We start from the raw sequence: 27,500 nt of genomic DNA, 5'->3' as shown, positions 1-27,500 counted from the left end.
ACCCGTTTTCCATCTCAGACAAAGACAGGCTCTACTCCTTGGCGTCTGGTGCCCCTGTCCGCATGGACGTCGAACAGGACTTGCTTCAGGCAGAAGCTAAAGGCATGGTCGCCAAAACTGACTTCATCACCCACCTTCAAAGTGGAGAGCCAGGAAGCTTCTTTGACACCATAAAGAGGCAGAAACTTAAGACAATGGAGGCTTGCAGCAAGAAGGTCAGGCTCACATCCCCACAAGGAAAGGCCCTCCAGTACCAGGTGCAAAGCGACCTCGCGTTTCTACTTCTCGTCAAGTCACAGCAACTAGACGAACCATTGGACTTGGACAAAGTCATGATGGGTGGTGCTGTACCTCCATCATGCCGCAGCGCTGGGATACAAGAACGCTGTGGTCAGAACCCCGGACACGGACATCTTTGTCATTCTTCTCTACCACGCTGAAGCCATCAAGTTGACTGTATACCTGGATACGGGATCAGGAAAACATCGGCAACTGATCAACCTCTCTGAGCTTGCAGAGTCCCTGGGGCATGACTACTGTGCCACTCTTCTTGGGTTCTATGTGTACAGCGGAGAGGACTGCACCAGTGCATTCAAAGGAAAGGTGAAGGTGGGGCCCTTAAGAAACTGGAGAAAAATCCCAAGTTTCACACGGCATTCAGGCAGCTTGGTGACGACTGGGATGTCAAACTTCGGGTGGTGAAGCAGTTGGAAGAGTTTACGTGCATGATGTACAATTACAGTCGTGAGAAATCAGTTGATGTCGTTCGTGGAAAGCTACTCCGCAAGATGGTGGGAGACAAGGAGAAACTCACGTCCAAGTGTAAGGTCGATCTAGCCCGCATGCCTCCCTGCCAATCTGCTCTGATGCCGCACATTCAGCGAGTAAACCACCGCGTTGCCCTGTACAAGCGTGCTCATATGAAGGCATTCTGGAGAGGCCCAAACCCTACGACCAGGGGCAGGGATGGACGAAAAATGCAGACGGTGTCCTGGAACCCGTGTGGTGCCTCAAGCCCATCCTACCTGTGTCGCTGATCGATCTTCTGGCAGATGGTGGTTGACAGTTGTGAAGAAGAGGATGACGAGGAAGAAGATGAGGAGGTTGACTTTGACGCGTTTGCTGAAAGCGATGACGAGTTTTGAGTTATCATTACAGTCTGTGTCATTTGATGTCGTCTACTGCGGACTATCGCTAAAGTGAATATAATTATTTTCTACTTTGGCACCACAATGGGACTCACCATGTACAGTGTTTTGGGGACCCAAAGAGCGCGCTGGATATATTGTCCTGGAATATCATTACATTTTGTCAGTATCAATGTGTGTAACTTGCACAAAATCAAACATTGTAACATTCAAACCAAGAGCTATCACGATTTTGATGTGTATACGGTGTAACAAGATATGCTTAACATGACAATGTGCGCCTTTTGTCTTCAAACACTAATATTCCATCCATTTTCAATCGTTTTGGCGCAGCATGATATAATTCGGATGATTGACACGGGTTGCCGATTAATCGGTATGCTTTGTGAAATCCACAAAAACAGAAAATATTCAAGAACAATCAACAATTTTGTACAACAATGAGTGCAAATGCTGTTGCTATTATCCCGTGCAATCTTTTATATTCAATACTTGTCTTTAAATCTTTCATAGTTTAGGCTAGAAAAAAGACAATTTGTCATGTTTTGGGCGATTTTGTACCCACAAATCTGAAAATAGCCCATTAATTGCATGGTCATCAATATTTCAATATCAGTGTGAGATCAAAAGTTATTAACATTAGTGTTTACCATAGTTTTTGTTCAATGATAGTCTTTCTATCTTCAAATGTTGAGGCTCTTAGCCGCAAAAATTCGGACGAGTTACCTGGACTGCCGTTTAATTGGTATGCTTTGTGAAATCCACAAAAACGAAAAAGTATTAAAAAACAATCAACAATTTTGTACAACAATGAGAGCAAATGTTGTTGCCATTATCCATTGCTATCTTTTGTGTTCAATACTTGTCTTTAAATCTTTCATAGTTTAGGCTATAAAAAAGACAATTTGTCATGTTTTTCGCGATTTTTTGTCAGAAATCTAAAAATAACCCATTTATTCCATGGTCATCAATATTTTAATATAAGTATGATAACACAAATGGTTCACATTGGTGTTGTGCGTCTTTTTTGTTCAATACCTTTCTTTCTATCTTTCACGGTTGAGGCTCTTTCCGGCTATGGGGAACACTCTCTGTTGCGACCCGATATTGCCACCCGGGGTGGTTCCAGAGCCTTAAAGGGGTACTAGGGAACCGATTTCTTGATGGTGCGATAGCTGACCGTTTTCAGCACATATTTTACTATCTAGAAACGACAATTAGAAAAATATCTGAACACTTGTTGGTCAGCGCTTCTAGCAACCGTACTATATGTGTTTAGGAGGCCGGGATGCATGTAACATAGAGAGTTGTTTTTGCATTAAATAAGGATAATGTGTACTTTTGTTGATTCTATCTATTTGTATGACTGCGAGAGTGGATCGTGGTGTGGTTAGTTAGTTAAGTAACTAACCGTTCTTAATCACCTTATTGTGATATTGAAACGTGACACCGATATTTTTAAATTTTTAAATTTTTACAAATCGCGGTTTTGGGTTCGACGTGATTTGTAAAATGTAAAAATGTAAAAATATCGCATTCCACAAAGTAATGGATGCCTTTTACAAATCACGGGTTAACAACACACAATTGCTGTCAACGTTTTTCATGAATTCCCTGCAGATCCGAATAATCTTAACAAAACACAATAGGCAAACCTATTACAGCATTATTTTGGAAATATAAATTCGGTTTCGAGCTTGTACAAAAACAATTTTACCAGTTTAATGAAAGGAACAAGATTAAGACTGTTGCGTTGTGGTAGCCTTCGTACTACATTCCATAAATATTCTGTTGTTAGAATGAGTAAATCCCATTGTGCAGATTTCTTCTTCTTGTCGATCACTCAGATGGAGTAGTGCAGATTTAACATAGCTCGTATTGTGTTGGAGAAATAGATTTCATTTGCCTTTTGTTCTATTCCTGTAACAAACACAAATATTGGTGAAACAATAAACAGAAATTCTATCTTAAAAAAGCAAACAACAATCTAATTTGTGTAATTATTCATTGGTATTGTACATAATTCTGAATATTTACACTCAGATAGCAATTACTCTTCTTGTGCTTGCAAAATATGTGTCGGTGTGTATCGATATGGAACTCCATTAGAAACTAGACACATTTTTACTTACGAATAAAGGTTTAGGAACATAGAATCAAAGAAAAGAACAAGTTACAGAACGAAAAAGATTAGACCTGATGTCGGGAGAAAAAAAACCATCCCAAAACAAGCAAACAAAACCGCGACGACACTTATCTTAATTCCTGTCCAAAAGTGTTTTTTTCCACGTGTATTGTAACAGGAGGTTCGAAGCCCCACACACATATGGGAAAGCCGATGCTAATAATGGCCGCCACCATGTGCTATGTCCCAAACCCTACTACAAGTCGTGAATAACACATTAAAATACACATATTAATTCGCACGCACATTTACAAACATAAATATTCATTATCACATACACATTCATGCACCTGCCTGCGGGCATATAATGCAATGCATTTCCAGAAATATGACATTTGTTTTTCCTCCGATAAGAGAAAAATATTTCTTATATCAGGAGTCTCCCGATAAGAAAAACCTCGAATGTAAGAATGCAAAAATAATTTCTCCTGGACACTCTTATAAACCCTTTGTTCTTGACCTCACTGGGTGAAGGGTCATTCGCATCATTACGCACGAATTTGTGTGCATCACAATAATTATCAGTCTAGTGTTTCCTAGTAAATTATATTTATAGAGAAAATCTCGATAGCAATTTCAAGGAAAAGCTACATCCGCCACGAATAATGTAACAATTGTTACATTATTCGTTTTTGTTACATTATTCGTTGTATCACACGAGAACCCGACTGACGTTGTTCCTGTTTGCAAGACTTGATGCCTCACGTCCCATGTAACACGCAGTCTTCCTTCTTCTTTCTTTCTGGCACGCCGATCGGCTATTTTTAATACCAATCAGTCTGACAGTGCCAGCAGAGACGAAGCCAGTCTGTCAGTTCCAGCAGAGACGAAGCGATGTGAACTCTCAGTTATTTTGTATGCTCGTGCGCAACGCCCGCGCGCGTGTCTGTGTGTGTGTGTGTCAGCAGTCCAATTCAGTTGAGACGAGAAAGAAGAAAGACTGACGGAGGCGGACCGCGAGCTGTAATGTTGTTGTGTTGCCTTGTGTCAGCAGACGTGACGCGCAGACTGGCGCTGCTCAGCGGCTGCATCAGCTTTTGTGGTGCAGTATTCACGTAAAGGTATCGGCGTCAGTGCAGCGGCCAACGTCTGTTGACATCTGTGTCAATTGTTGACCTAGCGCTGTGAAACGAACGTCTCTCGCTGTCCCTGTTGCTAACCTGTCTGTGTTGTGTTTTGGTGTGGTGTTGCTCGTGAGTGTTGAAGCCGCGACTGAGGCCGGACGATTTGTGTTGCATTATTGCGTCACTGTCCCAACTGTCTCTAGGTGACTGCGACTGGTCACGAGGTCAGGCTCCTGGACTGAGCAGTAACTGACTCACCACTCGCCGCCACCCCACCCCACCAGCAGATCCATCACCACCGTCAAGCCTAAGGTTAGTATTTAAAGCTTCTTGGTCTCTGACTCACCTTGTTACTGTCTCGGTTCTTTCAGCTTTGATGGTATCGAGCGTTTCGACCCTCGAGGGATCCGACGCCGACTAAGTGTGTGCGCTTGTCCGGAGAATTGATGTAATGGCAGTCACAAAGCAACCGTAGTGAAGATTTTTGTTTCAGTCTGAAATTTTCATCGGAATCTTCTTTATTTTCTTTTTCTTTTAATGGGTGTTATGGGTGCTAAGTAATCTTCTTTCGTGCTTTTATTACTTTTAGACAACTATTGTTCCACGAGATGACGGGCGCAGTGGCGTGGTGGTAAGACATCGGGCTCCTTATCGGGAGGTCTTTAGTTCGAATCCCGGTCGATGCAGCCTGGTGGGTTAAGAGTTGAGATTTGTCCGATCTCCCAGGTCAACTTATGTGCAGACATGCTAGTGACTTAACCCCCTTCGTGTGTACACGCAAGCACAAGACCAAGTGCGCACGGAAAAGATCCTGTAATCCATGTCAGAGTTCGGTGGGTTATAGAAACACGAAAATATCCAGCATGCCTCCCCCGAAATCGGCGTATGCTGCCTAAATGGCGGGGTAAAAACGGTCATACACGTAAAAATCCACTCGTGCTAAAAACATGAGTGAACGTGGGAGTCCGAGCCCATGAACGAAGAAGAAGAAGAAGAAGTTCCACGAGACTGCGCTAGCGGTCAATGCCTCAGAATGTCAAGATTTGTGTCAAGTGTCAAATATATATTTTGGTCAACATAAATGTATGCTTAATTTTAATTCTTCTTGTCTAGCTTTGCTTCTTTTTTTCTTAAACATAAAACACAAACACAAACATGAACTCTCGCCTAGCCGCCTAAATATGAGTTTTAGTCAGCGTCTGACGTCACATCGCTCAAAGAATGAAAATCCAGTGTACGAGTACAAACAATACATTGTGACTTGGCAGCAGAAAATCATCTTCACAACTGATATAACGCAAAACGTACGTTGGGTCAAAATCAACTCGCGAAGTTATTCTGGTCCTCAAAATCAAATGACTGATGGTCTGGTCCTCAAAGGTTAATGGTATCTGATCTACTGATCTTGAAAGGTTAATGGTATCTGATCTACTGGTCTTGAAAGGTTAATGGTATCTGATCTACTGATCTTCAAAGGTTAATGGTATCTGATCTACTGATCTTCAAAGGTTAATGGTATCTGATCTACTGATCTTCAAAGGTTAATGGTATCTGATCTACTGATCTTCAAAGGTTAATGGTATCTGATCTACTGGTCTTCAAAGGTTAATGGTATCTGATCTACTGATCTTCAAAGGTTAATGGTATCTGATCTACTGATCTTCAAAGGTTAATGGTATCTGATCTACTGGTCTTGAAAGGTTTGAATGTGGGTTTTTTCAAAGGTTAATTGCATCTCATAGTCTGGTCATCTGAGTAGAATGGTATCTGCTAGGCTGGACTTCAAAGGTTAATTGTTTCTGATATCCTAGACTTTGAAGGCTAATATACGTATCTGGCCTTCAAAGGTTAATGGTTTCTGATATTATAGACTTACAAAGTTAATAGTATCAGGTCGTCAAAGATTAATGGTATCTGATCATCTGGTCCTCTGAGAAAAATGGTACCTGCTAGTCTGGACTTAAAAGATTAATGGTATCTGATCGTCTGGTCCTCTGAGAAAAATGGTACCTGCTAGTCTGGACTTCAAAGGTTAATGGTATATGATCGTCTGGTCCTCTGAGAAAAATGGTACCTGCTTGTCTGGACTTAAAAGATTAATGGTATCTGATCGTCCTGTCCTCTGAGAAAAATGGTACCTGCTAGTCTGGACTTAAAAGGTTAATGGTATCCGATCGTCGGGTCCTCTGAAGAGAATGGTACCTGCTAGTCTGGACTTAAAAGGTTAATGGTATCTGATCGTCTGGTCCTCTGAGAAGAATGGTACCTGCTAGTCTGGACTTAAAAGGTTAATGGTATCTGATCGTCTGGTCCTCTGAGAAGAATGGTACCTGCTAGTCTGGACTTAAAAGGTTAATGGTATCCGATCGTCTGGTCCTCTGAAGAGAATGGTACCTGCTAGTCTGGACTTAAAAGGTTAATGGTATCTGATCGTCTGGTCCTCTGAAGAGAATGGTACCTGCTAGTCTGGACTTAAAAGGTTAATGGTATCTGATCGTCTGGTCCTCTGAGAAGAATGGTACCTGCTAGTCTGGACTTAAAAGGTTAATGGTATCTGATCGTCTGGTCCTCTGAGAAAAATGGTACCTGCTAGTCTGAACTTAAAAGGTTAATGGTATCTGATCCTCAGGTCCTCTGAGAAAAATGGTACCTGCTAGTCTGAACTTAAAAGGTTAATGGTATCTGATCGTCTGGTCCTCTGAGAAAAATGGTACCTGCTAGTCTGAACTTAAAAGGTTAATGGTATCCGATCGTCTGGTCCTCTGAGAAAAATGGTACCTGCTAGTCTGAACTTAAAAGGTTAATGGTATCCGATCGTCTGGTCCTCTGAGAAAAATGGTACCTGCTAGTCTGGACTTAAAAGGTTAATGGTATCCGATCCTCAGGTCCTCAAAGATTAATGGTATTCGATCCTCTGATCATCTGATGATAATGGTATTCGATCCTCTGATCATCTGATGATAATGGTATCTGATAGTCCGGTCCTCAACGGTTAATCGTATCTCATAGTCTTGTCATTCAAGGTGAATGGTATACCATAGTCTGGTACTCAGAGATTAATGGTATATAATGGTCTAATTTTCGGCGGTACATGATATCTGACCGTTTAGTTTTAAATGTTCATGGTACATGTATCTGATATTCTGGTCTTCAAAGATTGATGGTGTTTTTGGTCCAGCAAAAGATTGATGGTGTTTCTTGTCCAGCAAAAGCCGAAGGTGTGGGAGGCCGTGGTCCTCAAGGACACGTGGTTATCGCAAGAGGTGGTCCATGATGGTCCATGATGGTCCCTTGAAGGCATACTATAAATCAGGCCTTCTGGTGCCTTCTCCCAGGAAACGTTTGACTTGTGAATTATTAGCATCCCGCACGACAAGGTTTCCCCAGCTGAGAAAAGAGCAAGAAACTGATGTCATTCAGCGTGTGAAAGAACACTGCACCGTCATTTTGCACAAAAGTACGCGTATGTGTGTGTGTGTGTTTGGGGTGGGAGTGGGGGTGGGTGGGTTGGATGGCGTGTGCGTTAATGTGTGTGTGTGTGTGTGTGCACGTGTGTGAGTGTGTGTCTGTGCGTACGTGTGTGTGTGCACGGTGTGTGTGTGTGTGTGTGTGTGTTACATGGAGGACAGAGGTTGAGGTAAAAACAAAATGGCGTCTTTCAAATATACATTACATGCCGTGTAAATAATGAACACCACCACAGATTACATGCCGTGTAAACAATGAACACCACCACAGATTACATGCCGTGTAAACAATGAACACCACCACAGATTACATGCCGTGTAAATGATGAACACCACCACAGATTACATGCCGTGTAAACAATGAACACCACCACATATTACATGCCGTGTAAACAATGAACACCACCACAGATTACATGCCGTGTAAACAATGAACACCACCACAGATTACATGCCGTGTAAACAATGAACACCACCACAGATTACATGCCGTGTAAACAATGAACACCACCACAGATTACATGCCGTGTAAACAATGAACACCACCACATATTACATGCCGTGTAAACAATGAACACCACCACATATTACATGCCGTGTAAACAATGAACACCACCACATATTACATGCCGTGTAAACAATGAACACCACCACAGATTACATGCCGTGTAAACAATGAACACCACCACAGATTACATGCCGTGTAAACAATGAACACCACCACAGATTTTCACGGGCCTTTACATGGGATAAGAAGCGTCCTTCCGATAGAACACAAATCAACCTTCTGGCTACTTTCAGTACCCAACAATTTCTTGTATGTCTTTTCTTTGTTGGGGGGGCGGAGGGGGGGGGGGCTTTATTTGGCAGATTGATATAGGTATAAGTCTACACAGGAAAAGATGGTACTCTGTTGGCAAGAACTCTGTGGATCATTACTGCTCCTCTCGAGCAGTGCAAATTCGATTACGAATCACCTGCTGCTGCTGAATTATTCACGTCCAGTAAGGTTTATAGGGCAGCTGACGATCTTAGCTAGATTTTGGAATAGCTTCAGTGTGCTCTGTCTAGCCGTGAGTACAGTATCTAGAGCCAGTAGAGGATACCGAGATAGTTGCATGGCATTAAACCACGACACTTCGTGTAAGGACAAGTACAACAAGTCGCGTAAGGCGAAAATACAATATTTAGTCAAGTAGCTGTCGAACTCACAGAATGAAACTGAACTCAATGCCATTTTACTCGTAGCATCGTCAGGCCACCGCTCATGGCAAAGGCAGTGAAATTGACAAGAAGAGCGGGGTAGTAGTTGCGCTAAGAAGGATAGCACGCTTTTCTGTACCTCTCTTTGTTTTAACTTTCTGAGCGTGTTTTTAATCCAAACATATCATATCTATATGTTTTTGGAATCAGGAACCGACAAGGAATAAGATGAAAGTGTTTTTAAATTCATTTGGACAATTTAATTTTGATAATAATTTTTATATATTTAATTTTCAGAGCTTGTTTTTAATCCGAATATAACATATTTATATGTTTTTGGAATCAGCAAAAGATGGAGAATAAGATAAACGTAAATTTGGATCGTTTTATAAATTGTTATTTTTTTTTACAATTTTCCGATTTTTAATGACCAAAGTCATTAATTAATTTTTAAGCCACCAAGCTGAAATGCAATACCGAACCCCGGGCTTCGTCGAAGATTACTTGACCAAAATTTCAACCAATTTGGTTGAAAAATGAGGGCGTGACAGTGCCGCCTCAACTTTCACGAAAAGCCGGATATGACGTCATCAAAGAAATTTATCAAAAAAATGAAAAAAACGTTCGGGGATTTCATACCCAGGAACTCTCATGTCAAATTTCATAAAGATCGGTCCAGTAGTTTAGTCTGAATCGCTCTACACACACACACACAGACACACAGACACACACACAGACACACGCACATACACCACGACCCTCGTTTCGATTCCCCCTCGATGTTAAAATATTTAGTCAAAACTTGACTAAATATAAAAAGGCCCAATAAATGTCGATTGTTTTGGGTAGCTTTGTCAAATGATTCTGCTTGTTTCGCCTTCTTAGTTCCAGCGGGTTGTGTGAGCTGTCTAAGTCTTGGTGGCAGTGTCTAGTCCTGGACCTAGCCGTAGATATAGTGGAACAAAATGTAGTTGGTTGGTATTCCGCGCCGCCTATGGGAACCAGGGCTTGTGCAATAAGTGGCAATAAATCTCAATAGCGAGGTTGATCTTTGCGAATGATTCTGTTTGTATTGAATTCTTGTTACATTCAGACAATGACTGAATGATTTTCAGGAGACTAGGGGCGAGAGGAACACGAGGGTATGTGTATGTCTCTGTGTGTGTATGTGTGTGTGTGTGTGTGTGTGTGTGTGTGTGTGTGTGTGTGAGTGAGTGTGTGTATGTGTGTGTGTGTGTGTGTGTTGGTGTGTGTCGGTATGTGTGTGCGTGTGTATGTGTGTGTACGTGTGTGTGTGTGTGTGTGTGTGTGTGTAGCGATTTCCCCCAAAATACTGGACGTCTGATTGTGAAACTGCATGTAAATTATTTCAGATAATATCCCGCAATGTTTTTACATTCTTTTGATAAAAAATGTTGGATGACGTCATAGTTGCCCGTTTGCATTAGTTGAGCTTCGCCCCGTTGGGCATCAATGAGGCTTTGGTCGCTTCAATGAGACTTTGGTCGCTTCAATGAGGCTTTGGTCGCTTCAATGAGACTTTGGTCGCTTCAATGAGGCTTTGGTCGCTTCAATGAGGCTTTGGTCGCTTCAATGAGACTTTGGTCGCTTCAATGAGGCTTTGGTCGCTTCAATGTGGCTTTGGTCGCTTCAATGAGACTTTGGTCGCTTCAATGAGACTTTGGTCGCTTCAATGAGGCTTTGGTCGCTTCAATGAGACTTTGGTCGCTTCAATGAGGCTTTGGTCGCTTCAATGAGGCTTTGGTCGCTTCAATGAGACTTTGGTCGTTTCAATGAGGCTTTGGTTGCGCGTCAATCGATCGTGATAAACTAGGAATTTTAAATGGAAGTCTATCATGGCATAAGTAGCTGAGGTGATAAAGCAAACAAACTTATTGTTTCCGATGATAAGGTAAACAAATAATGGTGTCGGTAAATCTCTTACTTTTTTTGAAACTTTACATTTTATTCTGTATTGTTTTTAATTTAAATTTTTTTATTTTTATTTTTTTTATTTACATTGTGTCCCCTGGATGATGTGGATACCGGAGAAGAGTAAGTTCCCTTGTAAAGTCTGCCAAATCGAGTTTTGAAATTTGTGTTAAACATTTTTAAAGGTCAAAATAGTCTTTGATCCGGAGAAAACAATATGTTCGGTCGGTCGGTCGGTCGGTCGGGGACTCGGACATGTTTTGTCTTCTTGGCCTTAAAACACAAAAAGTAGAAACCGGTTGAATGCAAATCAGTTGACGTAAATACATTATCAGGCAAAAACTGATGTGCGTCATTATTAGATTTTCTGCAAGCTTGGAACACGCACATGACTTCAGCTTTGACGTAGTTTGTTTCAGAGGACATAGAAATGATGACATTTCTTGGGAACTTTGATTGACTGAACGCGACAGCATTTGTTATTTTAATATTTCGTTTTATTCATCAACACCAGTCGGAGCCAAGGTTAGTGGGTACAATAAGCTGCAACTGATCCCAAAAGTGGAAGTCGTATTGTCACTTTAATCTGTCTGCCTCGTGACAGTTCCTAGATAGTCAGTAACGGCAGCCAGGCAAAATCTAATCTCACACAAAGATAACCGGATCAAGCTGACAAAAATGTGCCAGTTTTAAAGTCGTATTGTGTGATTGTATTGAAAAGAACGTCAGACAATGCTGAAAATACTTTCATGTAATCGATCATGACCGTATGTGGTGAATCTGGTTTGGACCGACTAAATAAATTCAACGCGTTCAAAACATTAGGGAGCTCCAGAAAGAAGCAAGTGTATCCTGGACGTGTATACCTTAAAGCCCCAGTATGTCTCATAATGGGTTACAAAAACGATTTAAATCTTCTAATGAAAAAAGCAGTTTTGACCTTATGGAACACACTTGCAATAGCATTTAATAGCATTAAATGAAACAGTTCGTTTGAATTGCTATTTAGCTCGCATAAACCACACACCAGATTTCGTGGTTTATCTAACCCCTGAGCCATCGTGAACCCGTGTGATCCACTTTCTTTTTTTTTCACAATTTAGTCGTCAGTTTGTGATTTCAATGCGACTGGCTGTATCTGCAATAGCACGTTATTGTGTACCTCTGATTCTAAAACGCAACAATTTAAACGGCTGCGAGTCACACGAACTTGTCGGCGGCGACTGACTTCAAAGAAAGCGAGCGCTATGCAGAAAAATCGTCTGCTTTGAGACACGACCTTTCGTGAACCTGCTTCCGGGCTATCTTTTTTAAAACTTTCAAAACTTCGAATTGTACTGATCTTGTCTTGATGAAAAAATAAATCTTTTATGATTGAAGAATGTTTGTGTTACAAGCTGTCAATTTATTATTTAGATTTTAAAAGTTAGTTCTAGCGCTAAAACGAGGCGCCTGGTTGTAGATCAGACGGTCCACGAAAATAAATTCGTTGAAAATGTCTCACTCTCGACGGAAAGTATCCAGGATGTTCCCGTTCGGCGAGCGTTCAAATGGAAGGGTGTTTGAACTGTGTGTAAACCCTGACAGTATCTGTGATGGTTTACGGGAGGCTTACTGTGCCTTTAAGATTTCACCCGCGAGCGTTGATGAGTCTTAGTCCACTCGAAGTGTAGATCCTGGCAAAAGTATGACGTAAACAGATGCATTTGATGACTTTTAAAGATTCATTTGATGACGCTACACTTACACGTACACGTACACGTATTGCAAAAAACACTTTCTGGACTTCTATAATCCCCCTGCCGGCGAAACTTAACCTGGAATAGCCTTGTTGCGTCAATCATATTCCTAAACAATAGCCGGATTACACAGGATCACATTGAATTCAGAGAGTCCAGTGGCCTATTACTCGTTTGTTTCATCTGTATACACTACTTGTACTTGACAATGTATGTCATTTGCTCCTAATGCAGACATGAGACCACAGAAAGTTGAAAAATACTGAAATCATAAAAAATCGACTAAAAACAACAAAATGCAATAAAAAAAAACAACGTTAAAACATACCTAAATTTAAAATTCGGATAAAAAATAAAAAAAACCCTACCCAACCCCCCAACAACAACAACATTAAAACAGTGCAGAAAAATAGACGATAATGAAACTGAAAAGAAACAAAAATAAAATATGAGAGAGAGAAAGAGAGAGAGAGAGAGAGAGAGAGAGAGAGAGAGAGAGAGAGAGAGAGAGAGAGAGAGAGAGAGAGAGAGAGAGAGAGAGAGAGAGAGAGAGAGAGAGAGAGAGAGAGAGAGAGAGAGAGAGAGAGAGAAGAGAGAGAGAGAGAGAGAGAGAGAGAGAGAGAGAGAGAGAGAGAGAGAGAGAGAGAGAGAGAGAGAGAGAGAGAGTCTGAGAGAGAGAATGAGCCAAATAAGCCAACTGACTGGTTGGTAAGCTGGTCTTTCACTTTGGTCACATGCTTTACAGTTGTCACATGCAATGTCAGTGCCTTCTTTTCATTTGACCCGTACCTTATAACATCTATATATACCCTAATATTTTCTCAACGGATTTGCACGAATCTGGAGAATGACCCCTGGGACCTTCAAAGATACGGAATTCAGTATAAATACTGAGAAGTCTCATCACTGCTAATGAACATGATTCACTGCATACACATGGTGCTACAAGGACAATGAGTCTCAAAGTCTCTAGGCTCCCTTCCCTTTAGGACCAAGCCTTCTGCGATTGTTTTGTTCACAACCTCTGTAATGCCTGTCATTCATTGGATGAAGTCGACTTCGCAAAGTGCACGAAGGTTATATCGCGACGGGGAAAAGGGGAGGGGGGGAGATGGGATCCAGAATCAAATCCCACATGTTGTCTGCAAACGACAAGCAGTTAATTAACTTCTGGGGTAGTCATACTGCTTCAGTTTAAAGTGTGCCACCAAGCGAATTAAGGCCAAGTGAGCTTGGAAGGTTCATGGCAGAGTCGCAGTCATTTTTTTTCACGACGAATCTGACACAATAGAGAAACAAAATGCAAACCTTTTTTTATAATTATATATATAAAATTTAAAAAAACTAAAATAAAAAATGAAAATTACAGTGCTAGTACTTCACTACCTTGAAACTACAAATACTTTTCAACTAGAACACGCATTTTCACAATACTAAGACCATAAAGAAGTGTAACACAAGTTTAGAAACCTGCTTTGTGCTTTAATAATAATAATAAAACATTCTTTTCTAGCGCTGTTCACCGCCAAATGGCAGTCTAACTTCAAATGACAGCGATGACGTACACAATTTTATAGACTTAGCCTGAAACTTTGATATAAAGAGAAATTGAAATATATATTCTTTCAACGTCTAGGCGACGAATGAGGATAATTTCCGGGCAATCCTTAACAAGAGCAAAACAGAGGTGGAATAATGCAAACTTATGCACTCGTTTCTATAATCTTTTCGCTTGCTGCACTATGTTGACCGAGTTACACCTACAACGCCTTCGCACCTTGTCTCTTATTGCGCACACGCTGCAAGATCAGCCTTGCAAAAGACTGAAGAACCAGTAAATATGTCTAAGCTTCTGATTTCTTTGCTTGTGGGATTTTTGGTGAAAACCATACAGCCTACTTTCGTCGTATAGCATACCCTCGTAATTGTGCCTTGATGAAAACCATACAGCCTCGCAATTGTGTCTTGATGAAAACTGTGTACTGAACATACTTTCGCTGCAGAATACAATCGTAGTTCCGTTTTGATGAAAAGCATACAGCCTACTTTCGTCGTAAAGAATACCCTCGCATTTGTACCTTGATGAAGAGCATACAGCCTACTTTCGCCATAGAATACCATCGTAATTGTGTCTTGATGAACACTATGCACTGAACATACTTTCTCTGTAGAATACCATCGTAGTTCCGTTTTGATGAAAAACATACAGCCTCCTTTCGACTGTAGGAAAATCTCGTCATTTTTCTTCTCTGAAATGGCGAAATAAAAAAGGTGACTCTTTGTAACGTTTAATCTTTAACAAAACAAGACATTAACAAGTACATCAACCCAGTGGTCTGTATGGTGGACAGCCAGACAAGTACATCAACCCAGTGGTCTGTATAGTGGACAGCCAGACAAGTAACCATTAAACATTGAATTGAATGAAAGAAACATCTGAATATGTTTTCGATCCGCTCTCTGGTAAAGAGAGCCTTAATTGCCAGAGAGCGTATCAGGTCGATGTACTTGAGAATGTCTTGTTTTGTCAGAAATGAAACGTTACAAATAGAAACCTTTCTTATTTTGTTTTTATTCTGGATTTGAAAACATTAGTAAGTCGATCTGTTTTGGATTTGTGATATATATGGCAAGCCTAGTGGATCTCCGTCCTCAAATAACTCGGTCATGTTTCTGTTCTTGTTGGCGGATACCTCTATTTATACCTTCTCTAGATCTGATGCTTCTTTGGAATAAAACTACGGCTTTGTTCTGATTGACTCTACCTCGTAAATCAAGAGGAGAGGGAGTAGAGCGGGTGAGAGGAGAGGGGGTAGAGCGGGTGAGAGGAGAGTATCATACGTGTCTTTTATTCAGACTACATTGATGTATTTTTCTCACAACGCGCTCACGCTAACAACTTCGGTTCATCATCTCAACGTGGCCGCATTTCAATACGGGGTGACCGAAAAAAACAGCACCCATAACAATGCTAATAACTTCTGCATCTGTTGAGCGAATTAATTTATATTTGTTTTACATCAACTTCAGCTTTTGTGTAATCATATCGTCAAGTTTCACAGTTTTTGGTCACCAAATATAAAGTAATTTGCTCAACATAATTATGTAGAAGTTATGATCATATCTATGGGTGACATTTTTGAGGGGTCACCCTGTACTTTGACGAGACAGGCCAAAAGCTTGTGAGTCGAAGAGGATAGCCCCACTGATCTTGTTCGAGACAAAATATCAAACAAGTCGCGTGAAGCGATATAAAGACATTCAGTCAATTTGGTTGAAAAATGAGAGCGTGACAGTGCTGCCTCAACTTTCACAAAAAGCCGGATATGACGTCATCAAAGACATTTATCAAAAAAATTAAAAAAACGGGTGGGGATATTATACTCAGGAACTCTCATGTAAAGTTTCATGAAAATCGGTCCGGTAGTTTTCTCTGAATCGCTGTACACACACACATACACACACACACACATACACACGCACGCACGCACGCGCGAAGTTGAGATGTACTTTTAATGGAGTTGACCTGGGGTCAGTGTATTTAAATGATCTCCAACACGACGGGTAACTCTTGATCAAGATACGGCTTTATTAGAGACACGCAGTCTGTCCTCCGGATTTGGTTTAAACAATGTTTTATTAAATCAAACATGATACAATAATACAACGATAAACAATAGGGACACGAACTCAAGCGAACGTTTATATTACGCGCCCTACGTAGTAATAAAATACTCCGGATTTGTAACAGAGAATAGAAACAATGACAGGCGTTCACACATGATGAAATGTCGTTGTCACTAACAATGAGGTCGTGTGAAAGCAACAATGACTGCAACAGTCTGTAGAGTCAGCACTGATGGACATTAACTGTAAAGATTGAACTATCAAAACTCGACAACAAATCAAAGATTCAGGTTGGCAGCTGTGAACAAAAACAACAAAACAAACACAAAAACGAACTAACGAACAACTGATAAATTATTCGCTGAAGGTGTTCCATTCGCCACAAAAAGAATCCACGCCAGTCAAGTTGCGGCAGAATTGTACGTAGTATATGACGTAAATGAGATGACGCAGAAGATGGTCGAGAGACTCAGTATCATACCTTGTATAAACCATGAGGAAAGACGACCGTCCATCACACGTGACATCCAAGTAAGACATAGGCCCCGCCCACCTCGTGACGAGTGCCTGTGGTTCATACATGTATAGAAAAGAAGTAATCTATGACATAATCTATACCCTCGTATGTGTGGGGGAAAGTGTATGTCTGGAGGATGACATGTTGTACCCTCATGTATGTAGAAGTGATTATCGTAAAACATGAATGGATTTGGAAGACGGAAGTCGTTCCAGACGGTGAGGGTATTAATTCTGACTAGTGCTTACATCTGCCAACAAAAGCGTGACTTAGAAACCCAGAAGACGCGGATCAAACGAATGAGGGTATTAACATCACATACTTGAGTATAATTAGGCATGAAAATCAGAACACATGCGGCAGCATCATCATCAGAAAAGAGCCAAGATCTAGGTGTTGGGTATATATAGACATTACAAAAACGGTTTCACTTGAAAACACGTTGATTTATATGTAAAAAAATTAAAAGTAACAATAAAAATGTTGCACAAAAAATATTTTTAACTCACAAGCACATCATAGTTTTGCACACGCGTTTGTACATACAGTCAGACAGACATGCAGACAGGCGCACAGGCACGAGTACATACACACAAACAACCACATTGACACAGACATACTCATGCAGACACAAACAGAGAGAGAGAGAGAGAGAGAGAGAGAGAGAGAGAGAGAGAGAGAGAGAGAGAGAGAGAGAGAGAGAGAGAGAGAGAGAGAGAGAGAGAGAGAGAGAGAGAATACAAAATAACTAAATTGACACCAGCTAATTTGGCTGTCAACACGTGAATCATCTCTGTATGCCTCTGCTATAGCCTATCTATCTGTTTTTGAAAACATCACGTCTATTTTAGTCCTATCATATGTGATGATCAGTGCCTGCACACAGACCGGCTTTTGCTGCTGGCAATGACGAGTTTCCATCTAAAGAAAAACAATGCCCTTCTTGTCCGAGATAGCAGCCAAGGCATTGTGAGGGGCATGGGCAACACCGACATGCAGTGTGTGTTATTGTGAGGGGCATGGGCAACCTCGACATGCAGTGTGTGTTATTGTGAGGGGCATGGGCAACCTCGACATGCAGTGTGTGTTATCAGTGTAGTAGGCTACCCGCGTGCAGGCCGTGCAGTTGACAGAGGAGAAGAGTGCACAAGTACATGCAGAATTGTATGTGGCCCCGTTTCTTCATTTCACGGCAGCTCTGAGTGCTTTTACGAACTAAACATTGCACTTTCCTAATGCGTTTCATGCTTGCCTAGAAACAGACTGCTTAGCTTAGTGCTGGCAATGACGAGTTTGTGTCCAGAGAAAAAGGCCCTTCTCGTCCGGCCGAGCAGCAAAGGCACGGAAAAGATCCTGTAATCCATGTCAGAGTTTGGTGGGCATGCTTCCCCCGAATTTCCACAGCGGTATAGTAAAGAGATAGTTGTAAACATCCCCCCCCCCCCACCCCAACACCACCCTTCGTATGTCACTATGGTTGTTGGTCAAGTTCTTCCTGTCAATCTTTCTCATTCTTTCGTCTTCAACAAAATTCAGTTGGGGTTGTACTGTTTAGCCTTTTATTGGAGAATACAACTTTATTTCGTGACAACTTTGTATGCATAACAGAGAGAGAGACAAAGAGAGAGGCAGAGAGAGAGAGAGAGAGAGAGAGAGAGAGAGAGAGAGAGAGAGAGAGAGAGAGAAAGAGAGAGCGAGAGAGAGAGAGAGAGAGAGAGAGAGAGAATTGAATTGAATTGAACTTTATTTAACAAGGATTAAGATTTAAGGCAACGCCTTTTCTTACAATCTGTCCTTGGGACGCACAGACACACAATGATAAAATTGAAAAATTAAAAATTAAAAAGTTAAAAAGTTTCCCAACAAAAGGAGGTCAGAAAACTTCAGCACGTGATGATAAAGATGACGATGATGATGATGATGATGATGATGATGATGATGATGATGATGATGATGATGATGAAGATGAGGCATGAAGAGCATACATATGTGGTTATTCATAAAATCAAATGCATACTATGCAAGTAATTATAAGTACAAGCTGGTTTGTTTGTTTGTTTGTTTGTTTGCCGCCCAGCCGACCACGAAGGGCCATATCAGGGCGGTGCTGCTTTGACATTTAACGTGCGCCACACACAAGACAGAAGTCGCAGCACAGGCTTCATGTCTCACCCAGTCACATTATTCTGACACCGGACCAACCAGTTACAAGCTGGTAGCAATCGAACATGTAGCAATAGTACAACAAAAATATGTTCAGAATATACAATGCACAGCATATCTTTGGTGTAATACTAAGTGTGGTAAATCAAAACGCGTCAAACTACTCACGTTAAGTGTTTTTTGACACATTTTTAAAAACTTTTTAATGACTTTAGGTGCTTAAAGGATGATGGAAGTGAATTCCAAACTGATGTACCCGAAAAAGCAAGACTGGTCTTATAAAGGTCAATTCGTGGAATCGAGTTGACCGACCCGTATCTGTCGGTAGCTTTATCAAATAACGATGTAATGTAAATCGGCACTTTACCGTAATACAATGTATGCATGAAAATGGCTTTGTTTAACTTGAGATGCTTTTCCAGTGGAAGAAAGTTAAGCATTTTTAATTTCATATCTTTTGGGGCATTATCCTTTACGATGAGTTTACAACAAGACACACTTATTACACCTGACTGTTGCTAGGTGTAGGTGTACGACATAATAATAATAATAATAATAATAAATAACTTTTCTATAGCGCGAGTCCCATCAATTGGCTCAATACAATACAATACAATACAATACAATAACTTTATTAATCTCCAGGCGCTTTACAAATTCATTATAGAATAAATTAGCACAAATGAACAAGCATACAAAGCATACATTTAACTGAGACATAACACCAAGATCCCAAGCACTAAGCAAAACTTAGCGTACAATGTTAAGAGTAAACACACACACACACACACACAACACACACGCACGCACGCGCACACACAAAGATACCATTGACAAAGAGACCATAAAGCACATACAGGGAAGAGAGTTCCAAAACAGAATAGAGTTGTGGAGAGTCTACTCAGGCTAAGCAAAGGCTTTACGAAACAGGTATGTTTTGAGTTGTGTTTTGAAGGAGGAAAGGCTGCTGACTGTTGCTAGGTGTAGGTGTACGACATAGAATCAACAAGACACACACACAAATCAAAGGCTGCAGCTCTAACAGATCAATACCCAAGGCCGGTGAGACGAGACAAGCTATTTTCGTCGGCCTGAACATTTTGGCCAGTGCCCCAACACACCTGCGTCCGTTTCCAGCTCGTGTGCTGCTAAAACTGAACAGGCAGGAAGAAGATTTCTATGACAGGTAGGGCTTAGTTGTAGACGCTGCAGGCGTGCGGATGCAGCTTATTAGTGCCAGACTGATATGATGTTGGGGTTATAACCGAACGGAGCTGCTGCTACTATGTCTTCGTCAACACTGTACTGAATGAACTGATTTGTTTCAGTTTGGATTTTTGTGTGGGCGTATTTAGCTCTGGTGAGGCAACGTGTGCTATATTTAGCTCTGGTGAGGCAAGGTGGGCTATATTTAGCTCTGGTGAGGCAAGGTGGGCTATATTTAGCTCAGTGGAAAGAACAAGTGAAGAAGAACAAGTGAAGACACATCGTTGGCTTCACGGTGAAAAATGAGGTCCGACTCGATTTTTTTCCCCAAAATAAATACAAAGGAGTTATATCGACCGGACCGGACCTCTCTCTTTCTCTCTTTCTCTCTCTCTCTCTCTCTCTCTCTCTCTCTCTCTCTCTCTCTCTCTCTCTCTCTCTCCCTCTCTCTCTCTCTATATATATATATATATCTCTCTCTCTCTGTCGGTCTCTCTCTCTCTCTCTCTCTCTCTCTCTCTCTCTCTCTCTCTCTCTCTCTCTCTCTCTCTCTCTCTCTCTCTCTCTCTCTCTCTCTCTCTCTCTTTAATACCAAAGCAAAACATTGATCCATTCTTGCAGTGCTAGGTCACCGCCAAACTCGATGGGTCATGTCTAAGGGAAACATTACGTTCCATTACCCCATCAATTCTCTTCGATCACTTTGTTCGGCGAATTCAGCGCTCAATTATTTGGTACACGGAAAATCTAGCATTTTACAACACGACAAAAACGAGCCATTGGCGGATTCTCCTCTCATGGAAAAAGAACATAAGCTTTAAGTGTACACTTTATCTAAACAAAAATAAAACTACATTTAAACAAACTTTATTATGTTGTGTTACAGATTTTGATTTTAAGCGAACATTTAAGAAGTTTAGTACGTGATAATGTTGGTTTCGAAACTGATATGGATTTGTTTTGTTTGTTGAGGGGTTTTTCTTGTGGCTTTCCGGTTATTGATCAAATACCTTCAAGTTTACAAGATTGTTTAATTATGTGCATCTCCAATTTTAAGTTTTTGTTTAAGCCTCTTCTAAAGCCCTTCTTGAAATTTGTTTACCACTTGTTTGTGTAGACCCCCTAGCAAGAGTGATGCAACCAAACACCTTCAAGTATAGAGGTTTTTGATTTTGTGCATTCATCCCCCCCAAAATAAAGTGTGTACTGTTTTCAGTTTTAAAGCCAGGAGAGGCTTAAATAGCAACTCTTGAATTGCTAAAAATTCACTTTCAGCTGGTTAGTTACAAAAACCTTCAAGTTTACAAGATTTTTTACTTTTGTGTATCTCCAATTTTAAGATTTTGTTTAAGCTTATAGGAGCTTCTAAAGACCCTTCTTGAAATGTGTTTACCACTTGTTTTTGTAGACCTCCTAACAAGATTGAAACAACCAAACATCTTCAAGTATAGAGGTTTTTGATTTTGTGCATTCTCTCCTCCGCCCCCCCCCCCCTACCCCCTTCCCTCCCCCATTTGTTGTTGTTTGTTTGCTGTTATCAGTTTTAAAGCCAGCAGAGGCTCAAATAGCCCCCTCATGAAATGCTAAAATTAATTTTCAGCTGGTCAGTTACAAAAACCTTCAAGTTTACAAGATGTATATATTATGCATCTCCAAAAAGCTTGTTTGTTCTAAAATTTACAAGTCGGGAGAGGCCACCTAAACCCTCCCTAAAATGCTAAAAATCATTTTCGGCTGGGGGGCGCTGCCCCCCTAGACCCCCCAGCAAGGGCGCTGCCCCTGCACCCCACCGGAGCCTTACCGGCCCCTGGACCCCGGCCTTCCAAAATGTTCAGTCCTGGCAACATTTTGGGCTCCCACCCATGAGAATGTCTGCTCTGCAGAGCATACAGCCACGATGTCAGGGGAATAGTGATATGTGTCCAAATATGTCCGACATATGTCCAAAATCATGGAAAAAGTTGTCCTACATCAGCTCAATGCACACCTTGAAGCAAACAGCCTTTTAGCCGTACACCAGTCCGCCTATCGTGCGAACTACTCAACTGAAACAGCTTTGTTGCGCATTGTAAATGACCTACTCACGGCTCTTGATCACAACAAAGTATCCGCTCTACTTCTGTTAGATCTCTCTGCTGCGTTTGATACGATTGACCACAAGCTTCTACTCTCTTGTCTGGAACAATCTTTCGGCATCAATAGCACAGCGCTGTCCTGGTTCTGTTCCTATCTGTCAGACAGAAGTCAGTTTGTTCTTGTGGCAGACCATCGTTCTAGCACAACACCTCTGTTCTATGGAGTACCACAGGGCTCAGTCTTAGGTCCGATGCTGTTTGTCTTGTACACAACACAGCTATCCACCATCACCAACCTCCATGCAGTCAGTCATGAAATGTTCGCAGACGATACACAGCTTCATCAAGCATCTCCTCCTGAACAGGTCAATGACCTTGTTTCTTCCCTACAAGACTGCGTTTCTGATGTAAAAGACTGGATGAATGAACACAAACTTAAACTTAACGAAGAAAAAACTGAAGCAGTTCTGTTTGCCTCTTCAGCCTCTTCTTCTCGTCACAGTCTTCCATCTGCCATTCAGTTATGCTCAGCATCTGCCACATTATCAGGGAAGGCCAGAGATCTTGGGTGCTACCTTGACTCTGACCTCTCTATGAGACATCATGTCACAAAAACATGTCAGGCAGCCTACCTTGAAATTAGGCGCATCAGCTCCATCCGCCACTTTCTCACTGAAGAAGCCACAAAAACCCTTGTCACTTCCTGCATATTGTCTCGTTTAGACTATTGTAATGCCCTGTTGATTGGATGTCCTTCGTTAGTTATCCAACTTCTCCAAACTGTTCAAAATGCTGCAGCCCGCATCATTTTTAGGTCAAAGAAAACACAGCATGTCACTCCCCTGCTATACACACTCCACTGGCTGCCGGTGGAACAGCGTATCAAGTACAAAGTCGCTTGTCTGTGTTTCAAGGTCTTCTCAGGAATTAAGTGCCCCTCAGTACCTTTCTGAACTCCTGTACATATACACCCCATCACGCACACTCAGATCATCCGCTGACACCAGGCTACTGAAAGTTGAGCGCTTCAACAGGAAGCAGCACGGAGCAAGAAGCTTCTGTTGTGCTGCACCACCACTCTGGAACTCTCTTCCCTTCTCTGTCAGACACTGCACCTCTCTCAGCTCTTTTAAACAACAGTTGAAAACTTTCTTTTTCACAGAATATTACACCAACCTGGCCCAATGTCTTCTTCATTCCATTTCTGCACATTATACTCCTCTCCCATAAAGTTGTTATGATTGTTGAGAGTGTTAGCTGTGTATATATAGGTTACACACTCCGAGTTCTGAATATCGTGCATATTTTCCCTCGGGTCGATTTACAGGTATTACCTCGCCAGAGGCTCGGTAATACCTGAAAATCGACCCTAGGGAAAATATGCACGATATTCAGGACGAGGTGTGTAAGCTTTTTATCCCATTACTCCGACGTTTTCATTAAAAAACCTAACTTTTTGACACAAACTTTGCGAGTGCCTGTTTACTGCTCATCAAACCTTCTGCCACCGAAAATCGTGTCATGATATTCATGTGCGAAACGAGTCCCCTTTTGTCTTTTTGTTTCCAGGATTTGCATGCATTTGATACTGTGCAGTTACCGGCTGGTTTCAGTCGGTTACCCGAGCTGGCATTCGTCACAACTGCGAAAGACCGCATTCTGATAATCTTCGCTTCACAGCTCTAGCGACGGGAGAGAATGATACCCGAAGGGAAGTAACTCATTTTGGACCTGAGTTCAGCGGGATTCGAAAGACCGCGTGTGTGATTTTACAAGCGATGAAGATGATTGCTGAGTTTGTGCTTATTCGAGCCTTTGTGCTTCAGTGTTCAAATTTGTATTACCTACTTCTTCAATCGTCACTTACTGATTTAGGTGAGCCTAACTTTGATGTCTGTCGTTGTCTTAGGCGAGGTATCTGTCTGGGGGAAAACGGCGCACCACTGTCGAGTTGTGTTTATGCGGCAACGCATGTAGCCTAGTGGTCTCTGTATGTCCAAGATCCGACCTGCTTCGCCACCTTTTATTCTAACAGTATCACCAACTTTGAAAATGGCAATTTCCATGCTGGTCAACTTGAGCCGAAGATACTACATGTATAGCAAACGACAGATCCTGCAGCAGAGGGTGCGTATCGCTAGCGCTAGCGAGACGCACCGGCAGCAGACGATAGATCTGTAGCAGACGACTGATGAGACAGCCTTGTTCTGTTGAACCATATTTAGCAATCAATGCTCTAAAAGCGATAACAAATGAACAAAACTATAAGCATACTGTTTTAGTGTAAGTTTTATTTTGTCGCTCAAGATTTTGAATCAGGATGCTCTTGGGATTGATCTAAGCGGTTGCCCATGAAGCGTACCTCGTTACGACAACTTTACTAGAGTTGTTCGCCTTGAATCACTGTGTGTCTGTCGCTCTCTCTCGTGCTCTCTGACTCTCTCTCAGTCTCACCACGTCGGACAACTCATAATCTTCACTCAGCTCTATTCACCCAAACAGATTATGTACATTCTTTGTTGTTTTCTTTATTTCTTCAATGATAATGTTTGTAGATCGTTAGCCAAACGTCAGTTCGACTTTTATACCGCAGAATATCTCAATCGTTTTGCTGAAAAAAAAGTAGTCCTGAGTTAACGATAAATATGCAGATGACCTCTATAAATTATTCAGTTGTACTCTGAGACCAAAGACAAAGACCAATGACAGGTGAGATCGAGACTCGGTTGTGATGGATAATTCATATGGTTGTGATGGATAATCCAAAATAATCCCCTCCTCAACTAACAGAGACAAAGAGGCAGGTCATGGGATAAGTTTGTATATATATAGTGTGTATTGCATATATGATTATTGTGTGAACAGTACATGTGGTGGTTTGTGTCTGTATCATTAATTTGTTTTATGTAGGTTGTACTTTTAATTGTTTTATTCTCTATATATATTTTCCTTTGTAAAGGGCCTAGAGCCATAGGATAGGCACTTAAAAATGTCCAGTTATTATTATTATTATTATTATTATTATTATTATTATTATTATTATTATTATTATTATTATTATTATTATTATTATTATTATTATTATTAAATAGACGTATGCTTTCATACCATAGAAGCCTAGACAGATATGGGAAGGTGTGAAAAGAAACAAGAAAAAAGCTATCTTTACGTATCCAGTTTTGGTGCGTGTGCGGATAAATCATGGCAAGTGCGTCTATTTTCACAAATTCCGGCCGTAATAGAACGTTATCGAACGCAATAAAACCTTATAAATAACAGTCGCCAAAGGGTGCGCGGGGATGGGCCCTTTAAGCAAATTCCTGCCGTAATAGATCTTTATTGAACGCAATAAATCGGTATGAATCACTGTTTCCAACAGGCTCACGGTGATGGTCCCTTTAAGCAAATTTTTACCGTAATAGAACGTTATTGAACGCAACAAAGCGTTATGAATAACAGTTTCCAAAAGGCCCGCGGTGATGGTAACTTTTAAACAAATTCCTACCGTAATAAATGCCAGTTTCCAACTGGCCCATGCCACGGGGGGTGTCACCTCTTGCCGTGATAGAACGTTATCGAACACAACAAAGCGTTATGAATAACAGTTTCCAAAAGGCCCGCGGTGATGGTCACTTTTAAACAAATTCCTACCGTAATAGAATGTTATTGACGTAACAGAACGTTATAAATAACACTTGCCCTGCTCGTGACCCAGCGCGTGCGCCGCGTGCACGACATATTACGCGTATTGGGAGATCGATTGCCCGCTCTTCACTTTTTCTTCCACTTGTTTTGCGCACTGTTTTAAGCCATCTGTTCTTACCCCCCTAGGCGAAGGCCTTTGTCTTCTAATTGACGGTTTGAGTAGTTGGGTAATTTGTTGGCTCAGGTTACACCAGATCGGACAATTGTCCTTGTTTTGATCCAAATTTGTTTTCTTAAAATTACTATTTGGAAGGTGTATTAGGGGAGTTTCTTGGCTCAGATTGCACCAGATTGCTCCATTTTCCTTGTTTTTATCAACATTTTTCTGGGGGGCATGCCCCCGGACCCCCCTAGGAGGTTCGAACGCTTCGCGCCCTCAACTAAACGCTTCGCATCATCGAATTGTCCCCCAAAAAATTGGGAAACACCCCCCTAAGAATGATGTGATCCGCCCCTGTAATCATTAACCTTGTCTCGTTCTTCTTTGTTCTCGTCTCAGTCATTATTATTGACATCTTCTTTGTTCTCTTCTCCGTTGTCATTATCGTCATATTCTTCTTCGTTTTCGTCACCGACATCATTATCGTCATCTTCGTTCTCTTCTCTGTCATCGTTCTTGTCATCAACTTCGTTCTCTTCTCTGTCATCGTTCTTGTCATCAACTTCGTTCTCTTCTCTGTCATCGTTCTTGTCATCAACTTCGTTCTCTTCTCTGTCATCGTTCTTGTCATCAACTTCGTTCTCTTCTCTGTCATCGTTCTTGTCATCAACTTCGTTCTCTTCTCTGTCATCGTTCTTGTCATCAACTTCGTTCTCTTCTCTGTCATCGTTCTTGTCATCAACTTCGTTCTCTTCTCTGTCATCGTTCTTGTCATCAACTTCGTTCTCTTCTCTGTCATCGTTCTTGTCATCAACTTCGTTCTCTTCTCTGTCATCGTTCTTGTCATCAACTTCGTTCTCTTCTCTGTCATCGTTCTTGTCATCAACTTCGTTCTCTTCTCTGTCATCGTTCTTGTCATCAACTTCGTTCTCTTCTCTGTCATCGTTCTTGTCATCAACTTCGTTCTCTTCTCTGTCATCGTTCTTGTCATCAACTTCGTTCTCTTCTCTGTCATCGTTCTTGTCATCAACTTCGTTCTCTTCTCCGTCATCCTGATCATTATTTTGTTTGTTCTCGTCTCCGTCATCATTTCATCGTTTCATCGTCTTCTTCTTTCGTTGTTCTTTTTTTTCCTTCCTGGCCTTTAATTTTCTTTTCTTATCACAAGCTGCTTCTATTCTCATAGAGGGTAAGTTTTTCTGCTCCTACGTATATGCTAGCTACCCTCTTTGCTTTTTGTTGATCCGGGTGACCAATTTCCGGAGATGCGTGCGCCGGCACCACTAAGGGAGATAAGGCGAAACAATAGAAGAAGACGCCGAGAGACCGACCAGAGCTTTTATTGGTTTAGAAAAACAAATTGGCCAGG

General features: G+C 41.4%; 2 protein-coding genes across 3 annotated transcripts in view; one reads left to right on the top strand and one right to left on the bottom strand.

Moving 5' to 3' along the window:
• Positions 1–4,267: 4,267 nt before the first annotated feature.
• Positions 4,268–27,500, top strand: part of LOC138981024 (secernin-2-like) — a 66,810-nt gene continuing 43,577 nt past the window's right edge. For both annotated transcript variants that reach the window (XR_011460538.1, XM_070353820.1), the window contains exon 1: positions 4,268–4,709. The gene's annotated coding sequence lies outside the window, so the exon portion shown is untranslated. The remainder of the gene's footprint in view (positions 4,710–27,500) is intronic.
• LOC138981776 (RNA polymerase-associated protein LEO1-like) overlaps positions 26,527–27,500 on the bottom strand; it is a 9,625-nt gene continuing 8,651 nt past the window's right edge. The window contains exon 2 of the mRNA XM_070354852.1: positions 26,527–27,183. Coding sequence (XP_070210953.1) covers positions 26,527–27,183 — 657 coding nt within the window. The remainder of the gene's footprint in view (positions 27,184–27,500) is intronic.

The sequence above is a fragment of the Littorina saxatilis genome, linkage group LG12, assembly GCF_037325665.1.
Source record: "Littorina saxatilis isolate snail1 linkage group LG12, US_GU_Lsax_2.0, whole genome shotgun sequence".
In the NCBI taxonomy this organism is placed as follows: Eukaryota; Metazoa; Mollusca; class Gastropoda; order Littorinimorpha; family Littorinidae; genus Littorina; species Littorina saxatilis.
Note: the sequence above shows the minus strand (reverse complement) of the source record. Positions and strands in the feature narration are given on the sequence as shown.